At 38.4% G+C, this 26,834-nt stretch overlaps 1 protein-coding gene across 1 annotated transcript; it reads left to right on the forward strand.

Moving 5' to 3' along the window:
- The first annotated feature begins 1,784 nt into the window (after positions 1–1,784).
- Positions 1,785–26,037, forward strand: LOC107567403 (cadherin-10-like). Its single transcript, XM_016253082.1, has 12 exons — positions 1,785–1,844; positions 8,377–8,737; positions 16,848–17,142; positions 19,223–19,342; positions 20,092–20,259; positions 20,935–21,122; positions 21,670–21,923; positions 23,210–23,346; positions 23,518–23,639; positions 23,775–23,883; positions 24,058–24,309; positions 25,474–26,037. Exons 2-12 carry the CDS (start codon positions 8,519–8,521, stop codon positions 25,962–25,964), a joined length of 2,355 nt encoding a protein of 784 aa, XP_016108568.1. The 5' UTR covers positions 1,785–1,844; positions 8,377–8,518; the 3' UTR covers positions 25,965–26,037.
- Positions 26,038–26,834: the final 797 nt, after the last annotated feature.

A 26,834-nucleotide genomic window follows, 5' to 3' on the forward strand; every position in this document is an offset into this window, starting at 1 on the left:
TCTGGCTTTGCACCAAAATACCATCCTGTACAAATACATATTTTAAATTGTAATTTTCCACTCTTTAGAACACACATATACAGTGCATACAGTATATTGTTTGATCGTTGTATACCATTTAAAAGTCTGGGGTTGGTATGATGTTTTATTGTGTTTGAAAGTCTTTTACATTTTTAAGGTTGCATTTATTGGATTAAAAATATAATAAAACAGTAATATTGTTAAATATTATTACAATGTAAATTTACTATTTTCTATTTGAATATACTGTATGTTAAAATATAATTTACTCCTGTGATGGCAAAGCTAAATAATCATTGGCCATTACTTCAATCGTAATTAACAGAAAGTTCTAAAGAACAACATTTATTTGAATAGAAATCTTTTGCAGCATTATACATTTCTTTATTGTCACATTTGATCAGATTAATACATCCTTGCTGAAGAAAAGTTTTAATTTACTTTAAAAAACAATAATAATAATAACCTTAAAATCCTACTTACCTCAAACTTTTAAATGGTAGTATATGTGAAATGTATGCAATTTTGCTATACAAAAGAGAGTGAAACATACGGATCTGAACGGAAGTTGGAGAAAATACTCAAACCCAAAACTGATGCAGTATTCTTCCAAATTTGTATTCAGATTTTACTAATATCACCTCTATATTATATATTACCCTAATTGTAATATTAGAGTTGTGTTAGAGAAATAATAATGAATTGTAAATTATTTCACTGAATATCAAATGGGTCATATAATACATTTTTCCCCCGAGGTCCATTTATAGTATTATTCAAACCTTTTGGCACCTAAACATAATTTAGTTTATAAATAATTTTTAAAATGATATTTTTTCTGAACATACGTCAGAAGTCTTATATGTGAAATGTATGATTTTCATTTTCAAAAAAATCCATATTTTATTTTCAGACGCTGAGATATTCTTTATTTATTTTTCATTTCTTTGAATACATTACTCTCTCTATGCTCTTTACTGCACGAAACTCCTACTTTTGTTGAGAAAGACTGCCAGCTCCACTGGATGATCTGATTTATGTGTTCAGCTGAACCATCTGACAGTTATATTTCAGAATCAGAATCAGAATCAGAAGAGCTTTATTACCAAGTATGTTTACACACACAAGGAATTTGACTTGACGACAGGAGCTTCCAGTGTTGAAGAAAGTACAAACATAGTGCAGACATACATGATAGTGTAGACATACATAGGAATAACACAGTAGGGATGTAATATAAAACTAATATAATAAAAAAAAATTAAAAAAAATTGAATAATGTACTATATACAGAAATAGAAGTATAGGAAAAAATTTAATTGTTTTTTCACTTATATGTGCGATGAAAACAACTGCCCCTACAAAAACCTTTGTAAGGCTGTTAGCATGTCACAGATATGCTTCGGCTTCCTGCCCTTTACCAATGTTTTCAGTCCAAGATTTAATTCTTGAAAGTCATCATGCCTGCTGTGTTAAACCCACTGTCCTCATTTCAATGCCCTGGTCTGTAGCCAACACTCCCCTCGCTCCCTCCTCCCAGTCAACTCCATCCCCAATCACAATCTTATGAATGGCAACCAATCAGAGCCTGCTTCCCTCTGCAAACTGCATCCTTGTCCAGCAGAGCAAGAAAGAAAGGATAGAGCAGGAGAGAGAGGGCTTTATGTGTGAGCGAGGAAGGGAGAGAGGCAGCTGGAGTCTCACACACAACTGTAGTCAGTCTTGGAATCTGAGCGCTGCCAAGAGGCGAGTACAGAAGCCAGCGTCGTACTTCCATGAGGATGACATGCTCTCAGAAGAGCACAGGAGTCTGTTTTGTTAAGGTAAGAGCCTTATGCATCTAACTCTTTAGATAACGCCAGCTAATCTGCTAATCATTGCAATTTCATTATTAGTTTGAAATTGTTGCTTTGGAACTGACAAGAGGCCAAACTCAAATATGAACCAACATACTTTGGAATGCTTCCTTCTGCATGGAATTACGTTTTTTCATGGTAACAACCTCAACAACCTCATCATGGATTGGAATTTTAATGTAATAGACTTGAATGACTTCTGCCCTTTGTCATAATGGCACAGACATGCCAGATCATTTAATCTTATTTGAAATGCCAGTCATCCGCTCTTTTATTTGGACATCTATCTATCTATCTATCTATCTATCTATCTATCTATCTATCTATCTATCTATCTATCTATCTATCTATCTATCTATCTATCTATCTATCTATGTATTATAATATTATACATTTATTTATATGTAAACAAAGTGTGACATTCTTCAAACCAATCCATGTCTAGTTTAACTTTACTACCCACAGGAGTCATGAGTGCAGCTAAAGTTTCTAAAATCCTCCCTCTATCCCTATCCGTTTAATTACACCATCGCTTTTTACAAGGAGGTGTGCACACAATTTGAGGTCTGCGTGCGTGTTTGATCTTTGACATACAACATATCACAGCTGACGAAGGGAAATTGCTTTCATGCACCACTGTCTCTGTTTGTGATCCTTAACCCAGGGTTTTAGCTAAAGCGCTGCAGATTCTGTAGTTGGCAAAGCTGTAACACTAAACCTGCATAAGCAGCACTCTGTGTTTGAAAGTGTTTGTGTAGGATATCAATGAGCGTTTTCCAGCTTCTGTGATGATTGTTTGTACCATTTGTGACTGCATAAGTTAAACGTAAGACTGTATGCAAATCACTTTGAGTGCTGTATTACCAATAAGGATATATTCTTGTCTGTGTACCTAAAACATAATTGCATATTGACTGTTTAAACCATTCTTAGACTTGAGTTTAGATCAGATTTGTCTAGCTGTGCTTCTGAACTCAACCAGTATATGCAAACTGTGATTTATACATCTGACATGAACACATAATGGCATGACTGTTTCACACAAATTAAAGTGCACACTTCCTCTGAGCTAGTGCCACATGTATAATTGCCTTTTAACACAGAGATAAATCATGAGATGAAGCCCCACATGCTTCCATTTAGGGAAGCTCTCTCTCTCTCTCTCTCCATTTCTGTCTTCTGATATCATTTCTCTCTATTTCTTTCTGCCTCAAAATGCGAGGCATTTTGCCTCATAATGAGGTGAAAGATCCAACCAATATGTTACTTTTCAGGGAGGTATTGAAATAACATTTACGTTGTGACCTGAGGAAGTGACCAATAAAAAAGCATTGTAGGAGGTCAAGGGACTGTTCATCTTGCATCCATCTGAATTCTAGTCGCCAGTTAAATCCCTAGCATTGTTATTGAGCATTTCCAGTATCCGTAACTGTGTACCACACAGCCCTCCCTTCCTCTTTGCCCTTCTCTGACAACACACATACTTTTTTTAATCAGACAAAACCTCCATCAGCTCCTGCCATTAGATCCTCAGAGCTACGCAAAACCAGAGAAAGTGTTCTGTCTAATAACTCAGGGTATAAATGATTGGCTTGAATCTGTGAACCTGGCAGAATCAAAGCCGATCCTCCAGGCAGGCAATCAACATGGTGCATATCTGATCTGTACCAAAGTTTCAAAACAAAGAAGACAGGGCATTAGTATTGTAAGGGAGAGGCCAGCTGTGAGAGCCATCCAGCATGAGGGATGGAGTGATGGGGAGATTCATACAGGGAAGAAAGGAGAGAAAAAGGTATTGGGCTCCCCCAAGTGGTAACTGTTGCATCTGTGGCTTGTTGTTGGTGTCAAATGCTAAAGTAATGGATATAAGAGTGTCTTCAGTGCCTTAAACGTAAATGTTACTCACTAGAGCTTAAACATATGCAGCTATGTAGGAGATGTAAGCTGCTGTACATATGGCAAGGATGGTCATGGACACAGAAGTCTGCATTAGATTTGCATATGCAGCTGGATAGCATCAGAATTCAGGCAAAATGGGAAAAAAGGGGGAAAAAATATATTATATGTCATTACGGAGCCCAGATTTGGTTCCATGATAGCTTAGATACAAGGATTAAGTGTACTTGACTCAGAGCTGCGGGCATTAATGATAATTATCTAATTAATAGGTGATATGTGGCACGTTCCGAAAGTGTATCCAATGCCCATCTCTCTCTTTCCTCAGCCAAATCACTGACCACTTATACCTTAAAATTAATGAGAAGTCAAAGGCTGCTTATTATGCAGTGCACATCTAGAATTAATATTCTAATAAGGCTCATGGAAAGAGTTTAAATTATAACTGCAGCATTTAATCATAATAATAATCAAAGTGGATTACATGTTACAAAACAGAAATGGTTTTTATGCCAGCCGGGGGCAAGACGGGGAATTAACAAGGAAATACACAGCACTTTATTAAACGATATTAAACAGTCAAAATATATATTTAGATAGCGATATGGCCTCTCTTGCCATGCTGAATGATGAATACAACAAGCTATTTCAAGAACTTTACAAACATTTTGAACTGGAAGGTATATTTTAGTGAAGATTCCATTCCTATTGACAGAAAATGGGTTGAATTGAAATTATTCTGTATAAAAACAAAGGATGTGGGAATGTGATGAATTTTCTGAGATGTTAGAGGTCAGCAATGAAGTGGTCTGGAATACTTGATTTTGATTGATCAGCTGTGGTATCCAGTGGTCTGAAATTTTCAATTAGAGTGAAACAGTCAGTTTGGAAAGTAAACAATCCTATTCATTTTCACTGTTTTTTTTAACAATAATAACTTATAAACCTTTAAAGACCTATTCTGAGCTACAAGGTTAATTGATAGTATATGCTGTTGTTGAAGCCCATCAGCACACATTATTTCATCTTATTTTTCTGATTTCAGATCCATGTTAAAAACTCATCTTTTCTCTTGCGTTTTTAACCTTTTGTAACTGCATTTGTATATTACTTTATGTACAGCACTTTGGCCAACCAAGGTTGTTTTTAAATATGCATTATAAATAAATCAGAACTCAAAACTTATTTTTAAATAACAGTGTTTAACCTGAATTCCTGGAAAAACTATTACTCATGATACAGAGAAATCTCCACCAATCAGAGAACTGCAACAAGCAATTTGTGTAAAAAGAACACTTTAGCACTCGTCCACTTCCCTGAAGCACTGCAAATGATATAAAAGTCAAACAAATATGCAACATCAAATTATATATATATAATTTCTATATTGTTCTCAAAGCTTCATGGGATTGTAGATTTTTCCCTTGTTAAAGCAATTAAGTACACAATCTTGAACCTTTGAATTTTTGTCCGATTTTCAAATACATTTTTGCTTCAAATCTTCAAGTTTGCAGTGTTGTAATTCACCTTACACTCTTAAAAATAAAGGTGTTTCACGATGCCATAGAATAACCTTTTTGTCTAAATGGTTCCATAAAGAACCTTTAACATCTGAAGAACCTTTCTGTTTCACAAAAGGTTCTTTATGGCAAAATAAGGTTCTTCAGATTACAAAAAGGTAAGAAAGAGATGGTTCTTTAAAGAACCTTTGACTGAATGGTTCTTTGTGGACCCAAAAATGGTTCTTCTATGGCATCGCTTGAAGAACCTTTTGAAGCACCTTTATTTTTAAGAGTGCTGGTTGGTTTGGTTCATGGATTATGATACTTTTTATTTTATTTTATTTTACTTAAAAAAAAAAATCCACATTGGAAAATTATTTCCGGAACAAGGCCACTGAAAAAGTTGGTGGGCTCTCTATATTCTCCATCATCACAAACGTAACTCAGTTCTTGTTTGTATTGAAAATAACCTGAGAGGTTATTACCTCATAGAATGTTACAGTAATATTATTGACCACTTAACCACTTAACCACTTAATATTATTGCCGTGTTTGTCTTGTTGCTAGGCTGATTGTAATGTTCTTTTTTTTCTTAGAGGAAGCTATGGGATAAATTATTATTAATATTTACTGTATACTATTTAGTTGGTTTGTAGTCATGTAAGCTGAAAGCTAAATTAGAGCCTGCTGGCCATGTTGAACACTGATGTGTTTGCTTACAGCAGTTCAGAAATGTAATAGTGGCATTAAATATCTCTCGGAACAGGCATTCAAACATTTAGCAACATCAAAACTCTGTTTGCAACTTATAAGGATGTGCTTGTGAAAAATCCTTTCTAAAAGGTGAAAAGGAGGTGAGTAATGTTTCACTTGGTCCCACTTAATTGAATGTATCGCACATCAGCTGTCATGCTTAAACACTCAGCCTGAAAGCTAAGGAATAAACACAGTGGCAGGCCACTCTGCCAGCAGCAATCACTATTTGAGGCAGCGAGCAAGAGCTTTTAGTTTGTGTGACCAGCATTTGAATCTAACCCTAGTCATTCTGTGACATATAATCAAGGTCTCTTATTGTTCCTGCTACGCATGTTGATTTTTCTCGGCTCTGATGTAGCTATAACACCCGTACTGTAGTACTCCCTCTGGAAATCGATTTGGATGTGGAACATATTAAGAGGACAAGGGAATAAGGAAGATGGCATTGGAATAAAAAAAATTTGATTGTCACGTCAATCACTTGCGGACTTTGTTTTAATCGTTGTTTGTAACTGCACGAGATGTGAACATAATTTCGATCAATAATAATGCTGAGGGTCTCGACCAAATAACAGTCAGAGGATGTGCTGGAAATCAGTCTCTAGAAATTGGTCTCTGTCAGACTGAGTTGTATAATTTCCATCATATTTGTAGTTTCCCATTTTTATATAGTTACTTGATAATCAAATATGCAGATTTAACTCTGTGTATTTTAATAAAACATAATTAAACATTCCCCACAGAAGTAACCAACAGAAGTTGCCCAGCCAGTGCATATGGTTTATTATTACTGTTTTTTGTTGTTGTTGTTTGTTTACCCCAAACCAGTGTTTATTTTTATTTTTTATCCCAAACCAAAAAGCAGATTCTAAAAAGTCCATTGGTCATGTCAATCATAATACTGATTGCCTGCATACTAGGGGTGTAACGATTCAGATTGCTCACAGTTCGGTTCGATTCACAGTTTTAGGGTCAAGGTTCGGTATGTGCTATATTCAGGGGAAAAAGGAAAGTGAAGTGAAGTGACATGTGGACAAGTATGGTGACCCATCCCGTATGGTGAATTAGTGCTCTATATTTATCCCATCCAAAGTGCACACACACAGCAGTGAACACACACACACCGTGAACACACACCCGGAGCAGTGGGCAGCCATTTTTTGCTGCGGGGAGCAGTTGGGGGTTTGGTGCCTTGCTCAAGGGCACCTCAGTCGTGGTATTGAAGGTGGAAGAGAGCGCTGTATATTCACTCCCCCCACCTACAATCCCTGCAAGTATGAGACTCAAACTCGCAACCTTTGGGTTACGAGTCCGACTCTCTAACCATTAGGCCACGATTTCCCCAGGACTATATTTTGGCCAGGACTATGATAAAAAAAAGAAAAGAAAATGATAACAAATAATCAAACTAAATCATCATTTTGTATAATGGTTTTTCAGTTCGGTTTGAATATTGTTACACCCCTACATACCCTAAAACAAATACTATCCCTTAACCTGAACCTATAAGCTCAGTACAGCATTAGTAGCAGATCCTGAAAGGTAGCAATAGCCTACTGTTTGTAGCAATTGGATCTATTTGTTTATACAGTATGACTATTGTCTATATTGAAACCCTTCCCCACAGCAGATTCTAAAAATTTAATTGGTCATATCAATCACAGTGCCATTCACAAAACAAAAAACAATGTTGTTAATTAAAATTAAAGATACACTATAACATTTTTTGTTCAAAATTTACAAAATTTACATAATAAGCAAGTAGGCTATATCATCAGTCCGTCTTATGAAATGTTTTTCATCGCAAAATGATTCAATTTGTGAAATATCTGATGGTTAAAGTTCTATAAATGCAATAAGGACAAAAAAAAATATGTTCAGTTACATATTCTGCAAAACAATTGCAGATGTTTCCATTAATGTGTAACCTAAAAATGTATTCTAATAACATAAATACTATTAAAAACGAATTATCTATATTCATGTATTCTTTTTTTATTTATTGATTATCAATGTTTTTAATATGTCACAAATAATGGAAAATTTTTGGTTAACCGATGATAACAGTATGCCCTGACCATGACCCAGACCTGGCGTACTATGCCATCTTAGCTGTGTTTACCGATGCAGGCATTTCTGTTAATTGCACAGGCATGTTATATGCAAGGTTTTGTGTGAGGCTACATGTTTGATCTTTTGTGAATAGAATACTGCATGAGGCCCCTGTGGGATATACTCCACGAACAACAAAGGGATTACAGTGTAAGAAACGGGTGTTGGATCTTGACAAGGGCTGCAATGACCTCCAACACACTGTAACTTTTTTGCTTTGATTATTTTTACAGGGAATCAAAGGAGGATCAAAGGCGATTCTACAATGTCAGGGTTGCTGATGTTTCCATCTACATCACTTTCAATTCAGCACTGCCCTCCCTTGTTAGCTTATTCATAAGGAGTCACTGCAGTTGGGCCGATCAATTGGCTGCAATGATAATGAATCACTTCCTCTGGCTGCTTCCACTGGTCTTTCCGCACCTGAGCTCTCCAGTCATATTGCTAGAGAGGAGTGATGGGAATCTCTTTCACTGGAACCATCTGATGAAAGGAGATAAACTGGTGCTACACAGATCCAAAAGGGACTGGATGTGGAGGCAGTTCTTCCTGTCGGAGGAATACACAGGAAGTAACTATCAGTACGTCGGCAAGGTGAGTGTCCACGATAACACGGGCCCAGAACGAGCCTCCTTGTCTAGCAAAACAGGGCTTGGAGGAGATGCAAACACTTGATTTTTGCATTCCTCTTTCGTTTTCCTGAGCTTTATATGGTTTGACACTGGATTTGAACACAGCACTGTGTGGCAGGCACTTTGAAAAACTTGGTGCCATCATCAAAGAACTTAAAGTAGCACAAATATGAATTACACACTCACTGAGGCATGAATATTCACAGAGGCAGAGAGACAGAAAGTGAACGAGAGTGGGAGAGAGTCGTTTTGAGACAGAATACTTCATACCAGGGTTTAGTTTTTTACCGCTCTCATTTCCAGGACAAAGTGGCTCCGCAGAGACCTGACAGGAATCAACAATAATGGGCTATTTCACTCACTCTTTTTCATTCCCCCCATTGACGTCCAACCCATCTGCAGTGGCTGTGTGAAGGAAGGGACTGCAATTCATCAAGCCTCAGTTCAGAGGCATGCTATATTTATGCCACATTAAACATGAAAGAGGAGTCCATACTGACATTCAGCAGCACAGTCCCTGTTATTAAAATACTGACAGTGTTGTATACGTACAGAAAACATAGAATACAACAAAGAGGCTTAAAACTTTGTTCTTTTCCCCTCAATATATAATTATTGTTTAGCATATAGCACATACTAATAAGGGAACTTGGTCAAAATTTGGTCAAAAAGTTACTTGGAACATCTTTTCTGATCTTTGGGCATGCTAGACTAAATGCTTTTGACAGGGTACTTGGCTATGAGTCAAATTGTAATCGATTCATAGCCTCTATAGATAAATAATTATAAATTATGAAGAGCAGTGATTACAATTCAAACAATGCATTAAATGTTGTGTTTATTATTATGACAATACATTCAAATATTATGATAAGAAATACCAGTTTGCAATATCAAGCGCATAAGGAGCTGTTTTGTACAGCCACAAATACCTGAAAGCCGCACATATTTAATGTCCACTCTCACGTTAAGAATGAGGTGGAAAACTAAATAAACGGCAAAGTGAACAAGTGGACACTGATACAGCTCTTGACAGGGAAGTCAGGAGATAAATTAAGGAATAAAGGATTTAAAATTTGTATTCAGGTCTTGTGATTTCCATTTAGCTGCTCAGCTGTATTAGGTATAAAAATACTACGATTCAATCAGATTCTGGGATGTAATGTAATGTAATCTAAGACTTAATGTAAGTCTTGCTGTCCTTTTTCGTTGTAGAAAAGGCATCGCAGTCTCACTGAAATAATCTGTGGTGATGGTAGAAGCGAGGCTTTTCAAATCATTGAATCAATAGACCAATTATAGGTTTGTAAACATTTAGGATGCGTGCGCATCATGGTTACAGAAAACCCGGGAGAGATAGTCTTTATGGCTAGAGAATTACACGGATACGGTACAAAATAGTTATGTTTAAAAAGATTATAGATTATATTGATTAGATGTCATTTTCAAAATGTTCTCCGCATATTACAAGAGCTTGACATCCAGCAATAAGCACTGTTATTCAATGAAATTGACGTTTGAGAGTGGGATAGTCTTACAGATCCGAAACAGGGATGACGTTTTTTGTGGGCAGAGCCTATCTGTTGGCAGAAAACATACTCGGTTACTAACGTAACCTCGGTTCCCTGATATACGGGAACGAGTAATGCATCTTGCTAGACGCATATGGGAAAAATTATTTTTTCTCCTGAACTGAAGCCTTTTTTCATTCATGCAGTGAAACTGAACGGCCATTGGTTCGTGCAGTGCATTAAAAAACAAACCAATGGCTAGGCAGCGGAGCTGCACGAGTCTATGGCGATGAAGCCCACCAAGCCTGCCAAGGCCTGCCAAAACCCGCCAAAATGGACAGGGCATCTGGCTATATAAGCGGGCGCTCGCCACAAGATTATCAGGTTACTTCGACTGAAGTGACGACTGAGTCGTGCAGCTACATAGCACGGCTAGCAAGGCAGTACTCGTTCCCGTATCTCAGGGAACCGAGGTTATGTTAGCAACCGAGTAAATTCCCTTTCGATACTACACTCGTACTGCGTCTTGCTAAACGCATATGGGAACACAGTACAATCACGCCGTGCTAATGTAGTGGAATGACTAAAAGTATCAAACTTCCATAAGCAACCAATGCCCATAGAGAAGTTAACAACAACCCAAGTCTAAGATGGGCTGAGCTTCCTGAGGTCACACCCGACCTGTTTAATCGTTCCAGAGTACTCCTGTAACTTCGACCCAGAGTACTCCTGTAACTTCAACCCAGGCGTCGAGAGCTAACATGTGAACTAATGCCAGAGAGCTTGAGCATGATACGGCCAAGGGCTCTCTGCCAGATCTGTTTATGCAGCGCATGTCACTTCAAGCAGAAAGGACCCTGGCCTGCAAGGCCGGGACTTCCAGGTTATAAAACTTTGCGAATGTGGACAGCGAGGCCCAGCCGGCCGCCTCACAGATATCCGCAATGGACACACCACTGGACCATGCCCAAGACGAGGGGATGCCTCTAGTCGAGTGGGCCCGTACTCCAATGGGGCATGAAGGCCCAAAAGAGAGTACGCTAGCGAGATGGAGTCTACTATCCATCTAGAGAAATGTTTCTCAACCCTGGTCCTGAGTGCCCCTAACACTGCACATTTTGTATGTCTCCCTTATCTGACACCCATTTCAGGTTCTGGAGTTCTTTTTAATGAGCTAGTGAGTTGAATCAGGTGTGTTTGATTAGGGAGACACACAAAATATGCAGTGCTGGGGGGCGCCCAGGGCCAGGGTTGAGAAACACTGATCTAGAAAGTCTTTGCTTCGTGACCGGAAGCCCTTTGGTGCGCTTACCGAAGCTGACAAAGAGTTGTTCCGACCGCCTATAGGGGCGGAACGCTCAATATAGATTCTCAGAGCTCTGACTGGGCAGAGCAGAGATAGCTCTGTGTCCTCTTCAGAGGGAGGAAGCGTGGAGAGCGTAATGACCTGTGCTCTGAACGGAGTGGAGAGCACCTTAGGTACGTAACCGTGCCTTGGTTTCAGGATGACTTTTGTTTCGTTAGGCCCAAATTCCAGGCAGGCAAGGCTACTAGAGAGCGCCTGCAGGTCCCCTATTCGCTTTACTTATGCCAGTGCTAGAAGCAGAGCAGTCTTTAGCGATAGCAACCGAATGTTGGCAGACTGTAGCGGCTCGAAAGCGGGACCCTTCAAGGCCCTCAGCACAGTGGGCAGATCCCATGAATGGACGGAAGGGGGACGAGGCGGATTCAGCCTCCTAGATGGAAGCGGATGACCACGCTGTTTCTGCCCACCGATGAGAGACTGCTATAGCCGCCACATAAACTTTGAGCATGGATGGGGAGCGTCCCTTATCCAGCAGCTCTTGCAGAAATGACAATATCTCTGACAATATCTTTGCCGCGGTTTAGACACCAAGCGGAGAAAAAACGGCCTCGGCCTCGCCGAAGATCTCCCAGATCCTCTGAACCATCTACAGATGGAGCATCCACTCCCCTGAGGGGACATTGCTCTTTGATAGCATGTCCGTTCCTTGGTTCAATTTGCCCGGTATATGCACTGCTCTCAGCGAGCGCAGGTTGAGTTGAGCCCATTCCAAGAGGCGCTCTACCAGAGTGAAAAGATGCTTCGAGGAGAGGCCTCCCCGGCGATTTATGTAGGACACCATGGACCTGTTGTCCGAACGGATTAGCACATGGTGTCCTTTTAGAACTGGCAGGAAGAACTGACAGGCTCGACATACTGCTAGCATTTCCAGGCAGTTAAGGTGGAAGCATTTTTCCGCCTTTGACCAGTGGCCGAAAGTCGGTATGCCCTCGCACAGTGCCCTGTTTGATTTGGAGGCGTCTGTCGTGACAACTGTCTGCAAACCATCCCCATGGCCACACCCTGTTCCATCCAGCGGGAGTTCTTCCAGGGGGCCAGGGCTGTTACACAGGCATGACTCACCCTGATCTGCAGGCGTCCATGACGCCACACATGGGATGCAACCCGTGGGCAGACCCAACTGTAGCGCTGGCGATGCCGCCGCCGTGAGGTCCAGCATCCTTTGAAATGCTTTGAAAGGGCGAGTGGTACCAATATCGAAGGTCGCCAGCCTCCGTATGGCCAGAGCCCGTTCCGGCGTGACTACAGCTCTCATTTGGGCTAAGTCGAAAATTGTTCTCAGGAACGATATTCGCTGGCCGGGGAACAACGAGCTCTTGGCAAAATTGACCCTGAGTCCCAGGCACTCCAGAAAATTCATCACCTCTGAGCGCAGGACATGTGCGTCTTTGCTCTAAGCTGAGGTGGGAACCACGCAGCTGAATTGTGGGGTATTCGAGCGAATTGCAGTGAATAACCTCGTTTTATTATCTCCAACACCCAGATTGGCACTACAGGGATGGCCCGACAGGCCTCTGCCCGTGTGACAAGGGGTTGGATTAAAGGCAAGCCGCGAGCAAACCAGAGCAAGACATGAACTCTCGTTGTAAGAGTGGTCTGTCTCAGCAGTGCAGCCTCAGCGTGGGCGTGGCCCAGGCAAGAGGCGTGTTCAAATACAAAGCTGTCAGTGATATTGAATCTTTGGTGACAGCGTTCTGCTCCAAACCCCCCAGGAGGATTGAGCCGCTCAACAATGAGGGGCACCGATCCCCACATGTCAACACACTGGCAGATCAAAGAGCTGCTTGGAGAGTGATGCATGCGGGGGATTTGCCGGCATTAAATCACTCAAGTCTGATCTTTCATACCCGTCATTCTACCTCCGAGTAACTGGGAGGAGAGAAACACAAGAGCGGGGGAGGCGGGGCTCAGCAACGCACACACAAATGCGAAGCTACCAGCGTTTTGCTTTGATCTGCCTAGGAGGATTAAGCTGCTCATGAAACAAGAATCGCTGATTCTCACGTGTAACACACACTGGCAGATTAAGCACGCCTGATGTGTGTCGGCATGAAATTGCTCTGCCTGATCGCTCAACCCGCGAGAGAAACATGAGAACGAGGAGGCGTGGCCACCTTCCGCGAACGAACAGGGGCAGACTGCTTTCGTGGTAAAAGCAGCCCGTGTCTGTGAGTGCAGTCATTGTGACACACACAATTCGAAGCTGCCAGTGGCAGCATCTGCTCCGATCTACTTGGGAGGATAGAGCCGCTCGATGTAAAGAGGGATTGCGATCCTTACGTGTGAGACACGGATCGAAGCGCAGCGGGGAGAGCGAGTACGCAGGCTCTGTGTCTGTGTGAGATCGCTCAGACCCGGTTGCTTAGTTCCCAGGCTTCGCCGTTTCTCTCTCCGGGGCTTGCTGAGAGAGGAGAAACGGGAGAGCGGTGCTGCCTTCAGTGAAAGGCGGTCCACGAGTGGAGAAGAGCGAGACTCATGCTCTGAGTGAGCATTATGTCTCAGTAGGCGCACAGCTCACTGCCCTTCTACATCGGATCCGAGTGCAACGGGGAGAGAGAGCACGCAGGCACAGTGCCGGCATTAGATCGGTCAACCTGGTTGCTTATTCCCTTACTCCGCTGTTTCCCTCTCCGAGGCTTGCTGAGAGGAGAAATGGGAGAGCGGGGCTGCCTTCAGTGAAAGCTGTCCGCGAGTGGAGAAGGGCGAGACTCATGCTTTCAACGAGAGCATTCTGTCTCAGTGAGCGAGCACTCTCTGCATGGGGGCTGCCCAGACAGGTGACGCACTCACTGCCCTTCTGCATTGTGCAAGATTCCCTGCACAAGCCACACTCGCAACACGACATTTTCAACGTCACTAGAATTTGTTGTTTTAGGGCTTACCTGCTAGAAATAAGCTCTTTCAGTATCGCCGGGTGGCTGCAGGGGAACAGGACCGGAACTGCTGCGATGCTGAGGCGCGAAGAGAGCCAGTCAGCCGAGCAGGGAGGTCTCAATCCAGCTGCGAGGCATGTCAACGGCGAGCAGGCTTTCAGGATCAGCGATGAGCGTAGAGTCGTTGCTGAAGGAGAAGAAATCTGAGAATCCTGTGGCGAACGACCCGCTTATATCGCCAGATGCCCCATCCATTCTGGTGGGCTTTGGCAGGCTTGGCGGGCTTCGTCACCATAGGCTCGTGCAGCTCCACTGCCTAGCCAATTGGTTCATTTTTTTAATACACTGCACGAACCAATGGCCGTGCAGTTTCACTGCGTGAATGAAAAAAGTCTTCAGTTCAGGAGAAAAAAGGTTTTTTCCCATATGCGTCTAGGAAGATGCAGTACGAGTGTAGTATCGAAAGGGAACTCACTATTTTTTTAGTTAAGTCGAGTTATAAAGTCTGAATTAGGAGATATAAACCTGTATTTGCGAGGAAAAAAAAGTCAGAATTGTGAGATAATATAAATAAATGTTATGTAAAAATGTTAATAGTAAGGTTTAAATAACATTTCATGCTGTAACTGTAGGGCTAATACAATACGTCCCCTATGAACAGCATATGTGAATATTATGTAGACCTATTGTTTAAATCAAATTTATGCTTTAAAAGTAGAGTAATCATAGCAGTTTTCATTCATAGTATGTCCATTTAAACGTCTGCGTTTAGCTTCAAATGGCGTCTTTGATGACCGATCTTGACATCAAAAGGCACAAAAATATTGACGTAACTGTGACGTCTACTCTGAATTGGTCTATTGCAGTGGTTCTCAAACCTCTCCATGAAGTACCCCCAGCCCTGCACATTTTGTATGTCTCCCTATATCTGACACGGTGTACACTGTTTAGAGACAGTGTAAGTCAGAACACAGCTTTTATGTTAGGCCAGATAAATAGCTGCTTTTGTAACATTCTGCTTTGTGATGTTTTCTTTCGTCTTTCATTTGCCCTCTCCATCAGTCAGAGTGGATAACATAAAGTGTTTGTTATGAGATCCTGCTGAGTATGTTTGAAGGGTCAGCTGGTGGAATCAGACCACTGGCTCTTTCTAAAAACAGCATTTAGAGCCCAGGATAAATGCATTAAATGGCCATGACTCTAACCAGATGCTGGACCTGCATCTGCACACATAAACACATGAAACACCTGCTTTTGTGATTCACTGAAGCCTGATAGAACCCATATAGTCTCATCCCACTGGTTGAAATTTAATTAAGCATCAGACGGTGACAGTTGGACAGCTTAAGGGCAAATAAACTCATTTCAGGGAAACTGAATGACCCAGCTAGTGGGATGAATCAGGGTGATTCTTCAATTAGGGGGACTTTTCTGTACCTTACTAAGATTTTAAAGGAAAAGAAAATAACTTTTTAAATGTTTTTTTAACGAGTTTTACCTAATATTTAAAGTGTTGCATTGAAACATTTTCTATTTTAGGCTTGTTCTTATACCCAGACTTTAAAACCTTCCTTTATAATAAATAAAATAGTAATAAATAAACAAATAATTAAAAGCAGGGAAATTATAGTTTGCACAATTTTTTCTCAAATAAAGTGTTGTTATTATTAGTATTACGCCATTTCAAGAAGACAAACATGCTAAAAACTGAATTTTATTATAAAAATGGCAAAAAGAAAAGTGTTGAAAGACTTCAAAGCATTGGCGATTTGGTTTCTAACATCAGTCAGTTTTAATGTAATAATATATAGAGGACAGTGATGAGATCAAGTTTTATGAGTTTATTCTAAGTGGCAGGATAACAGTAAGGACAAAGATGGCAATAAACAATTCTGATTAGTATTATCACTATTAAAATGAAAAGTCATGGAAATCATCATGTTCTAAAATGCCTAGGAACATTTTGTATTTTTAGAAATGCAAATGGAAATGCAGTGGTAAAAACTGACTAAAAGCTTCATTAGTATTTAATGGAATATGTTCTGTAGACTTGTACTCTAAAGACTGTGGCTTTTATGTGTTTCTATTGTCCCTAGAGAGCTTTCCCTCCAAAAGATGATTCTTCTAAGCAGCTAACCATGATTGAAAACAAGTCTAGCTGAAGTCCACTGGTTAATAAAACATGACAGCATATCATATTAACATTTTGCTGAAGGAAGGACTTTTTGTTACAGTGTTTGATTAAAGGGTTTGATTTGAAAATATCCACAAATGATGTGCCAAAACTTGGATTAAGTCACAGTCTGTTTTCTCTCCATGCAGCTTCGCTCAGACAAAGACAGAGGGGATGGAACTGCCAGATACGTTCTCTCTGGGGAAGGAGCAGGCACAATTTTTCATATCGATGAGAAGTCTGGGGATTTGCATGCTACACAGAGACTGGACAGAGAGGAAAAGGCCTCTTACACACTGCAGGCCCAGGCTTTAAACAAGATCACAGGCCTCCCTCTGGAGCCTGCCACTGAATTCATTGTCAAGATACATGACATCAATGACAATGAGCCCAAATTTACCAAGGCTGTCTACACTGCCAGTGTACCTGAAATGTCAGACATCGGTGAGTGAATGAAAATTACTTTTTCTCTCGGTGTTGTTATTTGAAGTGCATCTACTGTCATGCTGGAATACTGCACCAGGGTGTGATATTCCTGTCACTGCAGTGTTTTTAAGGTCAATGATGCCTCAGTGCTGTTGGTTTTTAGAGTTTTTTTCCCCCTTCTTCTTCATTTGACAAGTCTTTGGAGCATGTAGTGTTATGGAGTCGAGCATTTAGACAACAGTGAGCTACACTTTCACAACGTTTTGTTTTCTTTTGTTTTATTAGGGTTGTTTTGTTTTGGCTTTGATTTAAGTCTGTATCTTGTCTTGTTAAGTCTTGTGTTTTTTTTTTTTTTTTTTTTTTTTTTTTTTGTGTTAGGGCTGTTTTGGCTTTGATTTAAGTCTTTATCATGTTGACCTATCATGTTACTCAACATTACTAGGTTATGATTTAGACAAAAGTGAGTTAGACTTTGACAAAAATTTGTTTTGTTTTGTGTTTTTAATGTTTTGTTTTGGCTTTGATTTAAGACTTTAACATGTTGACCTATAGTTACGCAACATTTTCTGCATGATTAATTAATTAATTATTTTTTTTATTTTTATTTTTGTGTGTGCCCTGAAATTGAAAAAAAAAAAATGTATTCAAATAATAAATGAATGTTATAGTTCCACATGAGTTACTTAAAAAACCCCAGGATAATTTGATGCGGTCAAGAGGTCTGGAGACCATAACAAACTAGGAAAAATTATAAAATAAGTTCTGGCATTTTCTATTTATTATTTGGTGTTTGTTGCCGCATAAGTAAATAACAATATGCATAGCAAATAAGACTGATACCATGGTTCTATTAATAATCAGAAAAAAAACCTATTACCTAAACATAGCAGTTTTCTAGGAATCTAGGAAACACTTTTCAGGTAGTCAAATGCAAATATATGTAAACATTAAAACCAATGCCCGCTAGACACTGCCTCTCTTGAGTCCTGATGTAGTGCCTGATGGAAGATATTCTATTTGCTCATCTTATCACATTTTCTATTCACATCTAATTCCCATTCGCACATCATCTATCACCACTGTCTTACACAATCAGTGGCTCTGTGCTAGCAGTGACACTGCACCATACATATTCACAGTGCATGAATATTCAGTAGATTCATGCTGCTTCTCAGTAATATCATAATAACCTCTGGTTATCCCATTTCCAATCAAGTCAGTCCTCAAGCAGTGAAGCAGTCTGTTTGGTATCATCTCCCCAAAGCAAATCTAATGATGCTCTTCCTTCTCTGATATGGGTTCTCATGTTCAGCTGGAATCTAATATAAGGCACTGTACATCTTATTTATTAAATTATTGCCCTCAATCAGGGGGAAAGTGTCATCATATTATGAAGCACTCATTACCCTCTGACACACAACCCTAGGACAAAACCAATTCTATCTGGGTTTTCCAATTTAAGGAATGGTGGTAAATCAAGGTTAGCGGCACTGTAGCCTTTGAACCATAATGAATGCTAATAATTCAGTTCTGAAGCCAAACAAGGACCCAACTATTTGTTTCCTTTTCATAACTGTACCCCCTGATAATACATTTATTGAGAAATGTTCACATTTGAGAAATGTAATATTATATAAATGTATTTCCAAACACAATCCTTCCCCGAAAAAGTTTTATATAGATGCTAATCGGTTTAATCTTAATATTAAAGTGACTGTATCTTCTCCACTGCTACCCATAGGAATATTTTATTGCTCAGAGGTTGGTCTTTCATAGTTCTTCAGACTCAGGTATGTTCTTAATTATGCTTGAGTGAAATATTGACGTTTGCCTCAGATGCTTATACTAAAATGCCTATAAGGAGAAATAAATATTGGCATACAGTATGTCAATAAATTGAATGTATTTGGAAGAATTTTATGAGAAGCTAATGATTTCTGAAGGCAGACTTTGGAATTTTGTCAAATCTGAGGACATTTTATTACATTGTTGATGTTTTTTGGGTGTCTCCATAAAAGAGAAGAAGGAGACTTAATCAAACATCTCCATTTGCTCTCCTCTCCATTCCTCAAAACTCTTTTGTCTCTCTTTTTTATAGGTACTTTTGTAATAGAAGTCAATGCCACTGATGCAGATGATGCCACATACGGGAACAGTGCCAAACTAGTGTACAGCATCCTGCAAGGGCAGCCCTACTTCTCTGTGGAGCCAGAGACAGGTGAGTCCTCCAAACATCTTGTTGAAAACATATTCTCTGCTGACATACTACTACGATGGATGCCTGAGGCCATTTGACAAAGTGAGGCAGGGATGTGACTTTTTATGTGGAATGTCTGAAGCATAAAGATCACACACTGCTGCGCCTGGTTAACACATTTAGCTACAACTAGAATATTTGTTTTACACGAAATAAAATAAAAATTTGAAATGGAACAAATTACTATGCTGGGCTTGTTTTATTACTTTTTCTGGGAAGAATGGAAGTTCAGTTTGATAAATGTTCCAATATAAAGGTTATGGATGCAAAATATTAAGATGAAGGTATAAACACAAGGAAAGGAAAACACTGGCCCTTTAAGAAAGTTGTAAACAAATAAATATATTATTAGATAAAACATTAAGAAAAATGGAAGTACAAGTTTCTGTTTACTCAGAACTGCAAAACTGCTGTCTTGCATTAAATTTAAAACAATTAGTGGATAAATGAATGAATATGTAATTGTGCTTTGTAAGTAGGAATATTTCATAATAAATGAAAAATTATCTATATGAATTAATAGGTACGATATGAACTATTTATTGTATTACTAATATTTATTACACAATATACTGTACATCATGTGTGTATAGACTAGAGATAGAAAGAGTGAGAGAGAGAGAGATGTTGCATTTACATTGTTGTTGATATTATGTACAATATTATGTTTTTATGCTTATTGGTTATACAATGTTTTTTTTTCTGTGCAGGAATTGTCAGAATAGCCCTTTCAAATATGGACCGAGAAGTGCGGAAGGAGTATCAGGTGGTTATACAAGCCAAAGACATGGCAGGACAGATGGGGGGTCTGTCTGGAACCACCATGGTCAACGTCACCCTTACAGATGTTAATGACAGCCCGCCACGTTTTGCTTACAGTAAGATATCACTAAATTAAAAATGCTTTTAAAGTTAACGTGAATTGCAAGCCATCTATTGTTTATACTTCTTGATCTGTGAGTTGTATTTCTGATGCATTTCCAAGTGAGATAGAGTATTATTCACCAGAGAAATATTACATGGAGCTAAAACAAATGAGTTCACTAAAATACTTCTTAAATAGCTGTTTGCTATTGGTTAAAATTTTAGTTAAACAAAATTCTAGCATGGCCAAAGTGACATCAGAAAAAAGGGTTTCAGAGGAAGAGCAAGTTATTCGATTTTGATTAAAATATATTGAGGACCATTTTTTTGTCAAGAATAACACACACCAATGAAAATACAACTAGTATTGTGCAGCTTAAATAGCTGTTTGCTATTGGTTAAAATTTTAGTTAAACAAAATTCTAGCATGGCCAAAGTGACATCAGAAAAAAGGCTTTTCAGAGGAAGAGCAAGTTATTCGATTTTGATTAAAATATATTGAGGACCATTTTTTTGTCAAGAATAACACACACCAATGAAAATACAACTAGTATTGTGCATTAAGAATGAATTAATCAAATAGGGTAGATTTTGACTTTAAAAGCCATGAAGGGCTTAGAATTAAGACCAGAAAGGACATAGAATTGTTGTATATGGTTGAAATGACAATAACCTCTTTCCTTTTCAAGGTTCTTACCACCTAAGCACTTATGAGTCAGCAGCAATCGGATCAACTGTGGGCCGAATCAAAGCCAGTGATGGTGACGAGGGAGAAAATGCTGAAATGAAATACAGAATTGGAGATGGAGATGGCAAAGAATATCTTGATATAATAACAGATGAGATAACCCAAGAGGGTATTATCGTTGTCAAAAAGGTAAAACCCTGTATTACATTTACATTTACATTTAGTCATTTAGCAGACGCTTTTATCCAAAGCGACTTACAAATGAGGACAATAAAAGCAGGCAAAACTAACAAAAGAGCAACAATATATAAGTGCAAATGACAAGTCTCGGTTAGCCTAACGCAGTACACGTAGCAAGATTGTCAAAAAGGTAAAACCCTGTATTACATTTACATTTAGTCATTTAGCAGACGCTTTTATCCAAAGCGACTTACAAATGAGGACAATAAAAGCAGGCAAAACTAACAAAAGAGCAACAATATATAAGTGCAAATGACAAGTCTCGGTTAGCCTAACGCAGTACACGTAGCAAGGTGTATATACTGTATATATATCAACCCTCTATGGACACCTTGGCAATTGAATCGCCATTGGCTAGTACATTTTTTTGTTTACTCGCCAGACTGTATTAGTATTAGTAGTAATATTAATAATACTAATTAGTATTAGTATTTATATGTTATGATTTATAATGCTACTGAAATATTAACAATCACTCTTCTTGATCTTCATACAGAAACTGGACTTTGAAAGTAAGCGTGTTTACACAGTGAAAGTGGAGGTCACTAATACACACCAGGACCCCAACTTCACTCTTCTGGGCCCATTCTTAGACACAGCCATCGTCAAGGTCACGGCCAAAGATGTAGATGAGCCTCCTGTCTTCAGTAGGCCTCAGTATGTCTTTGAGGTCAATGAGGACACACCAAAAGGAATAGCAATTGGAACTATTACAGCCTGGGACCCTGATGCCACACATTACCCAATCCAGTGAGCAATTGAAATATTTAATTATTCAACAGTTACTGCAGGGAATTCACTAAAATGATTTGCACCCACGATAGCACAAGGTAGTTTATTTCCACACGCTGTCTGCACTGCATCCGAAGCTCTAAATAAATTATGCAAATCAAAAAACGGCACAAACACGCCCACAAAAAAAATATAAATAAATAAATAAATAAATCTGTTGAATGCATATCCCAATATTGCAGGTACAATACTGGTTTTTCTCCAGGTTGTGGAAGATGCAGCACACTACAGCTATCTGACATATTTCGCTGGGACGGCATTGCTCCAGTGCCTGAATCAACTCTTTAAAGTGACGGAAATGCACTCGACTGCAAAAAAATAATAATAATAATAATATATATATATATATATATATATATACAAACACTCTTCTTCATTTGATTAGCATTTGATGAATGGCTGCAGTGATGCCTAGAAAATGTACACAAACACAGATAGTGCTGACTTTTGGTGTATAAGGCACAGTCTATAATAAGCCTAATTTACATAGAAAAGATTTGTATGCAGTGAAATGACAATTTGAATACGCATGTCACAGTACTACATATGCAGATTGTGCATGGTGAAACTGGATTAAGAGTGGTTAGCAAAAGAGACTGAAACAGTGCAAAAACAGGGTGCAAATGTTTAGTGATTTTGCCTCATATACTGTATATAAAGTTTACACATTTAAAGTTGTTTTGTTCAGTAAAGTGTTGGAGTAATGCCCACAATCAGCTCTGAGAACTTGTGCTTGATGGGTAAAAAAATACAGAATTAAGAAACAAATCTCATTGTGAAATACAAAGTCACAATTATGATTGGAAGTTACCATGATGAAAAATAAACGCAGATAAATTAGTCAGAAATTGTGAAAAATAGATTTATGAAATAAGTCATTTATTCATTTCAAGTAATAATGAATTCATTTAAATTTAAATTGTAAATATAAAAGTTGCAGGAGAAATAAAGTTGCAAGTATGAGAAATAAAGTGTCAATTACTTTTTTATTTATTTATTCATTTTAATTTGAGGCTGAAATGGGCTTCCATATGGCTTCCATATTGTTATAAAACAAACAAAAAATATATAATATTTTACAATAAAAAAAAAACTCATTTACAATAATTCCCTGGCAGTTGGCATTTGTCTAATATGTTATAGTTTATAATAAATCCTATGCAATGCCATCTCTTCTTCAAACTTCAGGGAATGCCAGTGACTGTTTTAAGTTATTTTTATTTCTTTCTTAAACCTGTCCATAGATATGCAATAGATCAACACACAGACCCGGAGAGACTCTACCACATCGACCCCAAGAATGGATCCATCACAATTCTTAAATCTCTTGATAGGGAAGTGTCAAAGTGGCACAACATCTCAGTCCTGGCCAGTGAAATGAGTAAGTAAATACATGCATAAAGAAATAGAAATTTTATTTTTAATAAATAAAAAAATATTTTTTATAATATATATAAAAATATATATTTATATATATTATTTATATATATATATATAAATATATATATATTGTCTGCTTTACATTGTGATAATCTTTACATTATTCCTCTAGATAACCCTCATCAAAGAAGTCGTGTTCCTGTCTTGATAAAGGTTTTGGATGTAAATGACAATGCGCCAGAATTTGCCATGATTTATGAGACATTTGTGTGTGAGAATGTCAGAGCTGGGCAGGTATTTATACTTTATATACATTTTTGACTGGTTAGCCATGAAGGTTTCAAAACATATGAATGCTTTTTATATACAATGCAGACAAGTTCAATGCAAGTTCAAAATGCAAGTTCAAAATCATGTCTACCATTCCAGCTCATACAGACTATCAGTGCCATCGACACAGACGATCCTCTTGTGGGTCACAAATTTGTATTCAGCTTGAGTTCAATGAATCCAAACTTCACCATCTTTGATAATGAAGGTGAATAAATCTTTCCTTTGACGTTTCAATCTTGAATCTTATGGAAAATGCATGTGTTTAATAATTTTTTTGTTTTGGCACCAACAAAAACAGCTTTATTTTTGCTGTTGTTTGACTCAGCATGAGATAATATCTCCAGCTCAGACTGTTTGAATGTTCTTTTAACCCCCACAGATAACACAGCCAGAATCCTGACCAGACGAAGTGGATTTAACAGGCGTGAAATGAGTGTCTACTATCTGCCAGTAGTTATCTCCGACAGCGACTACCCCATCCAGAGCAGCACCAGCACGTTGACCATTCGCGTGTGCAGTTGTGACGCCACCGGCAACATCCGTTCCTGCAGTGTCGACGCGTTGCTGCTCTCTGCTGGCCTCAGCACTGGGGCGCTAGTGGCGATACTTCTCTGCATCCTCATCCTGCTTAGTGAGTTTATCCAGACATGGTTTTGTAATTTGCATCATAACCCAAGGCAGGCTGGTTATAGTTTTGATTTTTTTTATTTACTTTTTTTTTTTTTTTTTAGTTTAGTTTTCATCACCTTTAGTTTTAGTTTCTCCAGCTTCCAGTTTTCTAGTTTCAGTTTTAGTTTTTATTTATTTATTTTAGTTGCAGTATTTTAGAGCATCCAAGTTAAAATGCTTATTTTTAAAAATATGTTTAATAGTGTTCATTTTCTAAGTACAGTCTAGTATTATTGCAGTCTAGTGGTATTTTCTCATGTAATGCAGGTGAGTTGTAAATGTTTCAAGTTTGAAATATAACATATCTATACTTTAGTTTTAGTTTCTCCAGCTTCCAGTTTTCTAGTTTCAGTTTTAGTTTTTATTTATTTATTTTAGTTGCAGTATTTTAGAGCATCCAAGTTAAAATGCTTATTTTTAAAAATATTTTAATAGTGTTCATTTTCTAAGTACAGTCTAGTATTATTGCAGTCTAGTGGTATTTTCTCATGTAATGCAGGTGAGTTGTAAATGTTTCAAGTTTGAAATATAACATATCTATAATTTAATAGTGATTCATACTCAAAATTCAGAAAAACTTTTATATATATATATATATATATTTTTTTTTTTTTTACTTTATTAATCGCATGGAGATAAACACTGGATTTTTAAAATTAGTTTAGCGATGCTTTTTTAAGTCATGAAAATGCATTTTAGTTTTGTTTTGGTTTTTCCAGTAATGTTTTTTTTTTACAGTTCATGAAAATGTTTTCAATTGGGTTTCATCTTAGTTTTCATTAAATTCATGACGAAAATAAGTAGCGACAAATCTCTTCTTCCATATTGTGATGTACATGTGAGTGAATTGGATTATCCAAAAAAATAAAAATAAATAAATAGCAAATCCGAATGTGAGCTTGTGGCTTTAAGCTGACTAAATGATTGGAGAAGTCCTGCATACGTCACCAGAGAAGTCTGACGTTTAACCGGAAGAACCATTTTGATTAAAAATGACAAGCTCAAAAAATGCAAACAATAATCAATAAGATCAATAAAATGCATTTACAACATAGAATTTAGAATTTTAATTTCATGCAGACTTTAACAGTAATACCACTGACAAATCTCTTCACTCTTTTTCCAGTGATTGTGGTGCTGTTCTCGGCTCTAAAGAAGCAGAGGAGGAAGGAACCGCTGATCATCTCCAAAGAGGACGTCAGGGATAACGTAGTCAGCTACAACGACGAAGGTGGCGGCGAGGAGGACACGCAGGCCTTTGACATTGGCACGCTGCGCCACCCGGAGGTGATCGAAAGCAACAAGCTGCGGCGCGACATCATCCCCGAGATGCTGTTTCCCTATCACAGACCTTCACCCATGAAGGAGTGCGCAGATGTCAGAGACTTCATTATTAGCAGACTGCAAGAAAACGACACAGACCCTTTCGCGCCTCCCTATGACTCTCTCGCCACTTATGCTTATGAGGGCAATGGATCAATCGCTGAGTCACTGAGCTCTATGGAGTCCTCTGTGACTGAGGGAGACCATGAATATGATTACCTCTCTAACTGGGGCCCGCAGTTTAAAAAGCTTGCTGACATGTACATCGGGAAGGATACGGGAGTTGCCAACTAGGCTGCCGTTCAATGACATTCATATTCTCTGTATGTATGCTCGGATCTCACTCTGTGCTCTGAGGCATAACATGAAAGAAAGAAAAAAAGGATACTTCTCAAGTCCTCTTTCTTTTGTTTTCTACAAACACAAGCTGAATTTCACTTTTATGATGGATTTTTTCGTGGATGGTGTTGTGGTGAGGTGATTATGTGTTAATAGGAGAAGTGATGGTGATTTAGTTTTTTGTTCATTTGGAAAACAAAACTTGACTGAGGAGCAAAATGAATGGATGATTTTGTGACTTTAAATACACGGACAGTGACAAGACTGCCTTCGTCTTATAACAGATTGTAAAGGACTCTTCCCTGTTCCTCTTCCTTTGATGGTGTGGCGTTTCATGCATCACAAATCACGCTGTGCTACGTTTTTAGGTTTTAGGTTTCTTAAAATTCTACAAATGCAGTTTTTTTTTTCATTTGATGTTTTCAAACAAATAGTTGCCAACTAAAAAACAAAACAAAAAACAGTTAAAATAATTTCTCCAAATTACTTTCTTTGTTGAAACGCAAAATAATACATTTTGATTCTCTTTTTTATTCAGCTACAGTGAATGGGAACTGAAGCCTTCAAGCTCAAAAAATATGCAAAAACGTTCATTAAAAAAACATATATCATAAAAGTGCTCCATAGAACTCGTGAACTATATGTGACCTTGTCTGTGGAATCCAGGCTAAAGTCTCAAAATCGAATTATGAGATAACAAGCATCAAAGTTTGATTTCAACCATTAATTTCTCTATGATTTCAATCTTTGACATGGCCTTACTCAGTCAATATTAAAGATATAAAGGTTATATTTTCAAAGAGTGTTCTACATCTTTATGAAGGA

This window comes from Sinocyclocheilus grahami, unplaced genomic scaffold (genome assembly GCF_001515645.1).
Source record: "Sinocyclocheilus grahami isolate Dianchi unplaced genomic scaffold, SAMN03320097.WGS_v1.1 scaffold1156.1, whole genome shotgun sequence".
NCBI classification, from domain to species: domain Eukaryota; kingdom Metazoa; phylum Chordata; class Actinopteri; order Cypriniformes; family Cyprinidae; genus Sinocyclocheilus; species Sinocyclocheilus grahami.